The 12338-nt window shown below is 43.1% G+C and overlaps 1 protein-coding gene across 6 annotated transcripts in view; it reads right to left on the reverse strand.

Moving 5' to 3' along the window:
* The window catches only part of GRIA3 (glutamate ionotropic receptor AMPA type subunit 3), a 222117-nt gene that overhangs the window by 53720 nt on the left and 156059 nt on the right, over positions 1-12338 (reverse strand). For all 6 annotated transcript variants that reach the window (XR_005294793.2, XM_038415652.2, XM_038415654.2 and 3 more), the window contains exon 12: positions 2844-3042. Coding sequence is in view for 5 of the 6 variants with exons in the window: in XM_038415652.2 (XP_038271580.1) it covers positions 2844-3042 (199 nt within the window). In the remaining variant the exon portion in view is untranslated. The remainder of the gene's footprint in view (positions 1-2843; positions 3043-12338) is intronic.

Here is a 12338-nt window from a genome sequence, read left to right on the forward strand (position 1 = left end):
TGCAGCACACCAATTAGTTAGGATGGTAAATATGGCCTGCTGTGATGACTTCGAAATAAATGTCAGATTGACAGCATTCAGCAGGCTCATTTGAAAAAGGGATGTTACAATTAGCTTTGATCTATATGCGTTGATGGTGTCTAGCTGGACGACATTGGAATGGGTGGGGAAATAGTCAACGATATAAAAAAGGTCACTGGCTGGAACCTGCCCAGAGCGGAAGTGGCTGAAAGTTGTTACCATCTGTTCACGTGGAATGATGACTGCTCAGTCCAGTTCCCAGTGCATAAGTGTCCACGTTACAAAAAACACCAATGCAAGTAATACTAACTGGAAACCTTGCCAACTGTCTCTGCAAAGAGGCCAAGGACTGAATGGGCTGCAGACTCATTTCATCCTTAAAGGCAGCTAAGGTATTGGGCAGATGAAACTTGCTTGTGCATTAGAAAGAAAAATGAGGCTTTCCCTCCAGTACTGCTCATTTGGCTCCATTCACCAGCCAGTAAAATCCACTGTGAGAGAGTGTTTCCAGACATTTTTAGCTTTGAGTCTTAGAAAAAAGAACTACCCCTCACATGCAAGCTTCTGCCATGGGAATTAAGACAATGCCCTTCCTGGTCCAATGCTGCAAAGTCTGTTAAACTCCCCCTCTCTCTATTCATGCATCTACAGTGGGAATGGTTAGCACTTTGCCCACTCCTGGCTGACGCTGGTGCAGCTCTGCTGGTGGTTACAAAGGAGGAAGCACTAATGTGGAGAGGGCGAGAAGGACACAGACACTTTTACCATTGTAGCCTGTGGCCAGCTTACACTCCTGCTTCCTCTGTCACGCCCAGCAGTACTGAGAAAAGTGCTCTTATGTCCAAGTGTAGATAAAGCCCAAAGCACAGAGTGAATATAATCTATGAAGCAGGCATTCGGAAACTGCAAACTTCTTGAAGAGGTATTCTGAATTTGAAGCCAACATTATTATCAAGTTAGGGAGCTAATAGAGATCGTATAATGAAATATTTCTTAAACGTGTGTGTTCGCATAAAGACATACCGGTACTCTTTTTTTTTTCTCCTTCTCAAATCAATGGAAGAAGACTTGGTACAACAAGCAGTTCCATGCTCCATCATGACATGCAAAGTAGTTATTCTCTAGAAGTTAATAGTACAACTGAAATAATGCAGAGCTCCCCAAGAAAGTAAAACGTAGACAAGGATCGGTTAGCGCCGCTCACAGTGCATACGAAGGACTGAGAGGGCCCAGTTTCTGTGCCACCAATTCCCCCTTTTATCCTCCGTGTTAGCATAAAGCAGAATTTTGTGCTTGCTCCCATTGCCAGTGCTCTGTTCTCCTCCCTCCCTATTTCATTTTTCTTTATGCCTCGACAGAGCTGGCAGCTCTTTATAGGTCATCTTCATTTAGAACCCTACTTTCCCCTAGTTTGAGGAGAGTGTCAGAGAACATCCCAACTCTTATCAGCACAATAAAGTATTCATACGTTTACTAGACTTTGTAGCCTTTCAAAAAAAAAAAAACGAAACACTTGCTCCTTTGATCTTGCTCTGAGAAGGGATTTCCACATTACATCAGACTATTAAGAAAACAAAGATCTCTCCCTAACAATTCCTTTTTCTATAATTCATAGGTGCAAGCTATTCAGATGCAGAATTCTCCTATAGGAAAAGTGAGGTGCATGTAAATAGCATCAAAGCTGCAGAGCCATTCAGCCTGGAAAGGCCAGAAGGGACTTTAAAGTTATAACATTTACAAAATTTGGTTTACATGAGTTTTAGAGGTTTTTTTGGCTTCCACTGAGCCTGTGCTATTCAGCTGGTAAGGAAGGAACCTCCCATTTCTTTCAACAATTGATTCCTGACCACCTGGGATTCCCTGCAAATACCTGATGTCTGACAGTGACCTTAAAATGGATAAGCTCCTCAAGCTAATTGTTACCAACACAACAATACGGCCATTATTCGCCACTAAATTATTAGCATATGCCACTCATACAGCACCTGGGGACTGATCCTCTGGCCTTACTCTGGTGGGATTGCGGGAGTAGGGGTTTGGCCCTCAGCCCCTTAACCTGGAAAAATGATCCAATTTCCCAAATTCTTCTGGTCACGGACAGCAGTGAATATAGTGATTACATGGCAGACTGTTAGTGCAGATTTGTACTTCTGGAGCCAGAGCCTGGACTGATTTACATCAGTGGAAGATCTTGCCCTTGGTTTCCAGTTTAAATAGATATTTACCCGTGAAAAATCCTGAAAATTATTTTTCACCACATCCAGTCTCTGACCCCAGTCCCCCAACATAAGCATTGTCTTAATAAATGGGGGATGGGGGGGGGAAAGCAGATTTCTGTACAATACTGAAATATTTCCAGCATGCAATTTATTGTGTAAAAATGCAAAAACATGCTTCCCACCCTGCTTTTTTTAATTATGGCAAAGACAGGCCAAAATTGGAAGCTCTAATTATTATTTATGGACTGCTGGCAATGTGAAACACCCAAAGTCTCTGCTCCAAGTGTCTTATTGTAAATGTTACGTTGGCCATTATATTGCTGCACAGCATGCTGAGCTTTTGAAAGTGGGAAGCCAAAACTCTTCTTGCACTATTGGATTTTTGAAAGGAAGCTGCCTTGCTACTCAAATCACCCCAGATAACTAACCCTGCTGCTCCAAGGTTCTGATCCTCCATTCTGATGTCAGTAGAACTACTAACAGACTCAAAGTTCAGCCTATGTATAAGTGCTTGCAGATTCAGGGCCTTGTTTATGAGGCATTTATTATTTAGGAAAACTGTGAGAGAGGTTTAACAAAGCTGCCGTGAGCCAGACTACTTACTCTAAAAAATTCTTTGGTTGAGCCTGAATCCAAGGTTCCATAGGCTATTTCAGTTTGCTTCGCCAGATCCTCTGCACTTTCTATGGGAGAGACCATCCTTTCCACAGTAAGGAAGGCAGCAAGATTGGCAGTGTAAGAAGAGATGATGATGAGTGTGAAGAACCACCAGACTCCTCCGACAATTCGTCCTGAGAGAGATCTATGGTAAAACAGACAGGGTCAAAATTGTTAATCCATTCTGTGTTTCTCTTCTAGAAGGGAAGCAATGTTTTTATTACAGCATCCTAAAGTGGGCCTGTAAAGTTTGCATGCACAACCCTTTTGGTGTACAATCTCCATATTTGCAGATTTTTCTTGTGCACATAAAAGGGATGATCATAAGCCAACTCCTGACATCCTTACCCAGGCATTACTTAGAAGAAGTTTCACTGTTTGAGTTAAAACTGAGTACAGAGCTCAAGAGTTCTCTCTCAGGCCATGATCCTGCCAAGACTTACACTAGGATTTTGATGGGATGACTTAATTTTATGCAATGTTAGTACAGACATAAGTCTTGGCAGATCTGAGCATAAGTGCATGTGTGCTTATGTATCTGCACAAGTGGGGACATGTACAAATGGTATAGACACAGGCAGGGCCGGCTCTACTGTTTTTGCCGCTGCGGACGGCAGGAGAGAAAGAAGCTGCCGCCGAATTGCTGCTGTGGCCGGTGGAATGGAGAAGCTGCCGCCGCATTGCTGCTGCCGCGGAAGCTCTGCCATCCCTTTCTAACTGCTGCCCCAAGCACCTGCTTGGAACGCTGGGGCCTGGAGCCGGCCCTGGACACAGATCAAAGCACTTTCTTGAAATTTTGGCCTTAAATTAATTTTTAATGAGGCCTGAAGTTGACAGAGAAAAGTTTCAGCAATGAAGCAGAGGATGATACCACTAATGTTTTAAGACTCTATTTGTGCACTTCTTGCTAGGTCCTTGCAAAACCTAGTTATGAGTTTTGTCCCGAGAAAGGAATGAGTAAGGCGATGTGCAGAGTGTTTCAAAAGTTAATTGGATGTGTAGTGTAAAATACACAGGTGTAACATGGTATAAATAAGGTAATTTGTAATTTATTTAGAAGGAAAAATTGATGCAGTTATTACTGCGTGGCATATCCTGGGTAGGCATTTTAAAGGAACCAGAACCTGAAGCAGGCACTTCAGTTCCAGAAGTAAGGCAAGATAAGTAGATGAAGGAAGGCGTCCATGGGGATTGGAGGGGCCAGGAATAGGTCAAAAGCAGTTGACCAATGGAGGCAGAAGATAGGTCAGGGATGGCCAATCTATGGCTCCGGAGCCACATGCGGCTCTTCAGAAGTGAACATGCGGCTCCTTGTATAGGCACTGACTCCGGGGCTGGATCTACAGGTGCCAACTTTCCAGTGTGCCGAGGGGTGCTCACTATTCAACCCCTGGCTCTCCCACAGGCTCTGCCTCCACTCCACCCCCTCCCCTCAGCCTGCACTGCCCTCGCTCCTCCCCCTGCCCCCCAGAGCCTCTTGCATGCCACGAAACAGCTGATCAGGAGGTGCAGGGAGGGAGGGGGAGGTGATGATTGGCGGAACTGCCAGTGGTGGGAGGCACTGGGAGCAGGGTGGGGGAGCTGATGGGGGGCTGCTGACATATTACTGTGGCTCTTCGGCAATGTACATTGGTAAATTCTGGTTCCTTCTCAGGCTCAGTTTGGCCACCCCTGAGATAGGTGAACACAGGAACCCTCTCACTTCCCCACCTCCCAACTCATTCTGCAGCAGATCAATGATAGGAAGTGGGCAGAAAAGTCCCATCCAATGCTCTATGCTAGCTGATTACATGGGAGACCTGGAGCTAAATAATCTCCCCGAGACCTGAAAAAGGGGAGTTACTCCAAGGGAGCAATATAAGGTCTGCTCATGCCATGGCTCAATGGGAATTAAGGGAGTCTGAATCCTACACGTTAGAATGAGGAAACATTCTGGTATATTTTATGTTAATTAAAATTTGCATGTCTAAAACCCACTGTTCCAAACAACGCATGTTACTATTTAATAATTTGGATCTGCCAAATTCCCATCTCAGCCCACACCACCAAAGCAGCACCGGAGTAAGGTGAAAAATATAATCACTGCCTGTTTTTTCCCTTTGCTTTTTTTAAAAATGCAAAAGAAATAAAATAAAATCATTGTAAAATAAAAGGCCAGTCCTCAGTTGATGTAAAAGAGTGTAGCTCCATTGTAGACAAGGGATCTTAACTGAGCATAAAGCCCTAAATACTTGTCTGGGACCCAATCCTGTACTCCTTCCTCAAGCAAAAATCCCAATTTTAGGGCATGGTCCCACAAGGTACTGAGCATTCTGGTACCAATCCAGAAATGCACTTAAGCATCTGAGTAGTTTCACTGAAGTCAATGAGACTATGTGCATACTTCAAGGTAAGCACCTGCTGATCAACGACATTGTGATCAGTAACATTGCAGAAGATTGTACAAAATTATCTATTCAAATACTTGTTCTTATAGTTCTCACTGATCTCAGTGGAAGCAAAATCAGGTCCCAAACATATTAAAGTCCATGGAACTTGATTCTATAGCCCAAAATTTACAGAACAAATTCACTAGAAATGGTTGAAAAATAGGGCCCCATTTGGCACACTTGCAGTATATTTTACCTTAGAAACAGCATACTTACCACACATTGAGGAATTAGTCATTGATATGTTTGATTAATAATGCACTAGTACAGGGTTTTGTGACTAAATGCCTCTTGTCAAACCTGTATCTCTTCCGCTTTGAAAATGATCCTCGATTTTATGTGGAATAGAGGAAACGAGGAACTTTACATGCACTGGCAACCATAATTCTGGCATTTCCTAACTTTTGAGTTCTTGACTTCACAAACTTAATAATGTTCTTTTTTTTTGGTCTGTTATTTATATGTACAGAAATATCCGACCAAACATTTACAGCTAAGGGTTCTTTCTTTTCCTATTATAAACAAGGAAAAGTGTCTATTTTGAATAGAACGGGGGTGGGGGAGGAGAGAATCAAAACCAAGCCCCCCTACAACCTAAAGTTTTCTTATTTTTTAAAAGCATGACATATGAAAATCCTTAAGAATATTTATTTTTATGATTTGGACCCTACCATAGATAAGTTATTTTATACATGTAATTGCTAATGTTTATTTACATGGTGTATGCAAAAAAAAGTGTCAGTAGATGCCAATCTTTTGCAGTGATAAAGAAACAGACAATTTCAGCAATAGGGTTTAGAGCAGACAGACCATTCTTGTCTTTGATGTAGAGAAAATGAGAAATTCTTACCTGATTATTTGGTTCCTTCAAGCCCCTCAGTGCCACCCCCAGGCAGGGGGTACAAGTTTGCCCACCAACAGATGGAGATGAGAAAAAGGCAATAATCTTGTGCCATAACCCTACCCCTAACCTCATAAAGGGGGAGCTGACTGGCCTTGCCCGCTGACGGGATTCCAGAGTAATAAACATTCTATTCAATTCTAAGAAAACCCAACATCAAAATACACATTCATAAAAATACTGCCAAAACAACAGAAGCAGAGTGGGAAATCTGGGCTGGGTTAGAGGGACATGGAGAAATCATGCTAACAGGAATGAAGTTGCAATTCTCCAGTATATCTCTAGCCCAGGGAACATCAACAGCAAATCCCACTGCAAGAACAGCATCAGGCTGGTATCCAAAGATACTGCAAAACTGATGGATTATAGCACACGTCACCCGCCTGCTGCAGTCAGTATCTGCAGAGGCCACTGCAACAAGTCTGTAATGATATGAAAGAGTATGTGAGGCTGTTCAGGTAGCCACAGTGCTCAGCTCTAGAAGGGAAGCATTCCCTCTTTGCCCAGGAGGAAGAGATGGCTTTCAAGGCATGAGCTATGACAGAAACCTTCAGTGTTTTGGACAGCATAAGCTTTCTTAATGTAGTCTCGTGCTCAATAAGACATACAAGGCATAGAGATTGTCAAGTTTTCCTTGGAGCCTCTCAAAAGGATAAATAGGTGACTTGACTTTCTAAATTCCAGTTCTCCTGTACAGTCCATAAGAAAAGCTCTTCGCAGTAAGTGCATGAGGAGTCTTTTCTTTCTCCTTTCAGGCACCTAACGGAATTAGGGAGGTGGGGAACAGACTTGATCACTACCTCATTCTGAGCAGTGAAAAAGCTTGAAGCTCCAGCCTCTGTCTGCCCAGACAGAAGCCCACTAAAAAAGCAGCTTTAAAAAGATTAGTTACACCTGTGTCAAGCCAAAGTAATGGTGCAGCCTGAGGAGTTTCTCTAAGATGTTCCTCAGAGAAATAAAGCGAGTACCTGTGAGGGCGTGTTAGCAATAGGATGATATCCTATGTGGCTAAGGGAGGGCAGAGCTTTGAGTTTAGTTTATAAGCTGCCAAAATAAAAATAAAAAAAAATCTCAGCACTTCCACCCAGGAAGCCCCAGGGTTGAGCGCTACCCAAAAGGAAGTTGGGACTTGTCAGAACCAGGTTAAGAAGAAGTGACCTGGTCCCTTTGACAAGAAAGTACAACAAGTGTAACATGAGCCTGCTGCAGGAAACGTTACTGCTATTTCTCTAAAAAGAAAAGGAGTACTTGTGGCACCTTAGAGACTAACAAATTTATTAGAGCATAAGCTTTCGTGAGCTACAGCTCACTTCATCTTTAGCTCACGAAAGCTTATGCTCTAATACATTTGTTAGTCTCTAAGGTGCCACAAGTACTCCTTTTTTTTTTGCGAATACAGACTAACACGGCTGCTACTCTGAAACCTGCTATTTCTCTAGTGACTCTAAGTTTGGGCTACCGGTCAGAAAGGCAAGGAATATAGGAACAGTGAAACCACAGAGCCATATGATGTTATAATAATTTATACAGCTCTATACACACCCAGAAAGGTAAATGATTCTTGTCCTAAAGTGCTTATAATGGTATGAAACAAGACAAACAGACAAAAGATAAAATACCTGACGATAGTTCCGGGGCTGGAGAGTCTGGGCATTGAGATAATGATGAGATGAAGGGAGGAGAGATTGCTCAAAGAGATGGGATTTCCTGAGCGGTGTATGAAGTGCAAGAGATGGTTCTTGGAGGATGAGGAGCAGGTTAGTTCTCCAGTTCTCTGATCTATTTCTGTTAAATCTGGAATGAGCTTCTGTTCACTCCAACAGCTGAGCTCATTTCAGAAAAAGCTGGACGAAATCATAGCTATTTCCCCCAGAGTGCTCCAGAGAGCATGCGGAGAAAAATTAAACACCCACCACTCTGAAGCAACCTACATTAAAGTAGCTGCAAGTAGTGATTTGGATAGGATTGGAAAAAAATCTCTGAGGAAAATAAAGATGGAAAGCCAGAGTCTAGCCTAGCCAGCCAAAGATCTAGAATGCAACTGGGCAGGGTCTGCCAGCCTCTTTTATAGGGAAAATAACAACACAGGACTTTCCCCTCCCAACTCTATCTGCTGATTTGAAGGCTCCTTATACTCATTGCATGGGCTGGTACAGAGGACTGAGGGAAAATAGAGTTAGCATGTAAACTCTGAATTTAAATCAGGGTGATAAGAGAATACTTATAACTTTAGTTGAGCTGTCACATAACTTATTGTCCATTACTCAGATAACGATTATGGAGAAAAGGATTACAACTTAAAACACCTACAACCACTATTGTAGAGAGGTCACACTTGTACAAGGTATGCAGTATTGCTGTTTAAAAAGATCCCGTTTAAAAAATGCAAGCAACTTTTGATGTTTTATAAAATGCACATTTCCTCAGTGAGGCGGCAAACTGTACAACATTCATTTTAAATGAATTTTTTGATATTAACTAATTCATACTGAGCTTGATACAAAGGCATGGTAATTGAACAACAGCATTATCAATATAGGGTTTTCAAGAGGTGCTTTGAAAGGGAAGTAAACAGAAAGTGAGCATACCTTGAGAGGAAATTTGAAAGGAAGCATGGAGTTAAATGAGAGCAAATTAGCAACAAGAGAAAAACACAACATTATTATGTAAAAGTTGCATTCACTTTGCAGAACAGTAATATACAGAAACAAATTCTTATCTTTTAATTAGAAGCACCTGAATTTTTCCTCTACTCTTGAACACAAAATTGTGTATTATTTCCTATAAAAATTATAAGAAAAATTTGGCTTTGCAGACATCCATTTTTAATTGGCCTCTTATCACTAATAAAAGATTAATAAAATATAAAAACTAGCAAGGTCAACTGGAAAACACTGACTTCCTTGGGGCAAAATCTGAATCTCTACAGCCACTTTTTCTTTCAAGTATACATGCAATTTGCTATATGCTAAACTGTGAGCCAAGTTCTGCCCATACATCACCAGCAAGCTCATTGAGTGTGATAGAGCTGCATGAGGTATAAGTTTGCACAAGACTTGACTACATGACCCAAACCCCAGCTGCTGAAATATTACAATAACAGCATTTCCAGTTCTGACTCCCATTTTCCCACCACAGGAACTCCATGGGAGTTACATGCCTAGGTGCTTTTGAAAATCCCACTATAAGTAACTCCCAATTCCTTTAGGAGGAGTCACTTGGTTCTAACAGAGGAAGAAACAGGTCCCTGGAACTTGACAGCCTTAACCTACCAGACTCATGCAATACTTTTAAATAAAAGACTTTGCTTTTACAGCAGCAATTGCTTACTCTGTCCCCTTACTTCTGCATGAATACAGAGCAAAATGAAAAGACATTGACTTGTAGAACCTGCAAGGAAACGATTTTGCTCAAAACAAGTTACGAATTTGACTGTGCTTTGTGTGGCTTTTCGTTTTCTGTGTAGATTCTCCACTTAAAGAAAGCTAGGTAATCTATCTCTGAACTACCACAAGTGGATTCTCAATACATTAGCTCGCTATGCTGACAACACAGTAGTCTTTGATAGAAGAACAAAACGGCTGGAACAAATGTTGATTCCATAGAGGGATGTACTGAACACTGCGAATAGCTGTTATCTGATTCAGGTTAGACAAATCCTATTAAACACAGAGAGTAGAGTACAGGGATATATCCAGTGGTAAGCTGGAGCCGGTTCCCACCGGTTCGCTAGAACTGGTTGTTAAATTTAGAAGCCCTTTTAGAACCGGGTGTTCCGCGAGGGACAACCGGTTCTAAAAGGGCTTCTAAATTTAACCGGCCAAAAGTGGCACCTTAGACACCGACTCCACGGGTGCTCCAGGGCTGGAGCACCCAAGGGGAAAATTTGGTGGGTGCAGAGCACCCACTGGCAGCTCCTCACCCCACCCCACCCTGGCCCCAGCTCACCTCCACTCCACCTTCGCCTCCTCCCATGAACGCACCGCCCCACTCTGCTTCTCCGGCCCCCCCAGGCTTCCCGCAAATCAGCTGTTCGTGTGGGAAGCCAGGGCGGGCTGAGAAGCAGGCGGTGGCTCGCGCTCAGGCCCAGGGAGGCAGAGGTGAGCTGGGGGGGGTGGCGTGAGGAGGGCCACTTGCGCCGCAGCAGGTACCTCTGGGGGGAGGCACGCAGGGGAAGCCGGGGGGTGTGTGTGCAGGGAGAAGCAGAGCGGGGCAGTGCATTCAGGGGAGGAGGCGAAGGTGAGGTGAGCTGGGGCCAGTGCGGGGCAGGCAGCTGCCAGTGAGGGCTCTGCACCCACCAAACTTTCCTCATGGGTGCTCCAGCCCCAGAGCACCCAGGGAATCAGCATCTAAGGCGCCACTTTTGATGTGATCAGTGGGGGGAGCGGCTGCTCCCCCCCAGCTATGCTCCGCCGTCCCTAGAAGGCAGAGGGACCTGCCAAATGTTTCCTGCAAGCTGCCCCAGGTAAGCACCACTGGGACTCCCCACCTCGTTCCCCAGCAGGTCCCTCTGGCTCTTAGGGGAGGGGTGTGCACCCACTACGGTGCCCCATGAGACCCTCCTGCCCAGTTCTGGGGGCATTCAGGGGATGAGGAGGGGGGTGGATGGGGCAGGGGTTCTGGGGGGGGCGTCAAGGAACGTGGGGGGTTGGATGGGGCAGGTCCCGGGGGACAGGGGTGGGCAACAGCCCTTGTGGGGTGAGGAGGGAACCAGTTGTTAAGATTTTGGCAGCTCATCCCTGGATATATCCTCTGGAATATCCACAAAGAATACTCACCCATTATAGATCTAACTAGCCAAGAGATGTCACAGTTATTCCATGCAAAGGTGGCTGAAAGAGCGTTTATGAGGTAGCACAAAAGTGACCTCTCCAGAATGCTCGTTGGCATCTCTCTAAAAGTGCTGTACACTCTCTCACAAGAAATGTATTCAGGCAAACTCACAAGGAAGAATGAATCCCTTTTAATGCCAATCAAATATAATGAAATAGTCAATATAATCAATGTGCTATGAATGATGTTTCTTCCTGATAAAGGAAAGGATTCAAACTGGAATGCTTGGGAATAGTCCTTTTCTATGGAAAATAAACTAAACTCAACACTCAAAGTAACCGTGTTTCTGGAACTTAAAACATTTTACATTTTTTTGGTAAAAACTCATTTAACTGTCTGGCCTTCTGTTAACATTAAAGATAACGAAACAGCTGAAGGCTGTCTTCAGTGGATGTTTCATGTATTAGTATTAAGTTAAAAGTTATAGCTGGACATATTTACTGCCATCTCTGTATACTTAGTATTTCCAAGTCACCTATAATTGTGGTATTGATAAAGATAGGATATATTCAATTCATTATGCAAAATATACGAGGCCGAACAGGTCAAAGAGTCACATGAGAACTTAACGAAAAAAAAAAACCCCTATGCACTTCTATTTTCTGTCAATAAACAGGTCTAGTGGAAACAGCATAATGCCTGCAGCTTTCCATGTGATGTCCCAGTGCTTATTTCCCGGTCCTTTAAATTGGGCAAACACATGGTCAACAGCAATTTAAATGCTATCACTGCTCCGTATCTTTAACAGCAAGCAAAGGGGCATAGTTTTGGTACAGATATTGGGACTAAACCACAAACACAGTGCATAAACATGAGGAACAGGCTAAAAGCTATAGATATACAATCAGGTAGCTCATTGGAACATTACTCATTTAACAGATTTCTTGCTAACATTAATGTATGCACATATTTAGGAAAATGTGTTGTGCACATAATTTTTAAAAAAATTTAATCACTGTAATCAACTTCTCTTTCTTCACTGCTAAACTATACAAATTGCTAGCTTTCAAATATAACACATTTAGTTCGACACTTCTTACATGTCCAAAATCCCTAATGAAATTAATAGGAGATTTGGGTGTGAAAGGAGTGCAGGGTCAGGATCAACTCTAGATTATAAGTGATGAAATCCTGGCCCTTTTAAGTCAATGGAACTTTTGCCCTTGACTTCAACAGGGCTAGGATTACACCCAGAATTTCTCTTTTATATAGACTATGAAAGTCTGTTAATTTGTCAAAGACTTAGGTATTGTCTGCACATTCAGAGGGGCACAGAAA

Source organism: Dermochelys coriacea, chromosome 9 (genome assembly GCF_009764565.3).
Source record: "Dermochelys coriacea isolate rDerCor1 chromosome 9, rDerCor1.pri.v4, whole genome shotgun sequence".
Taxonomy (NCBI): Eukaryota; Metazoa; Chordata; order Testudines; family Dermochelyidae; genus Dermochelys; species Dermochelys coriacea.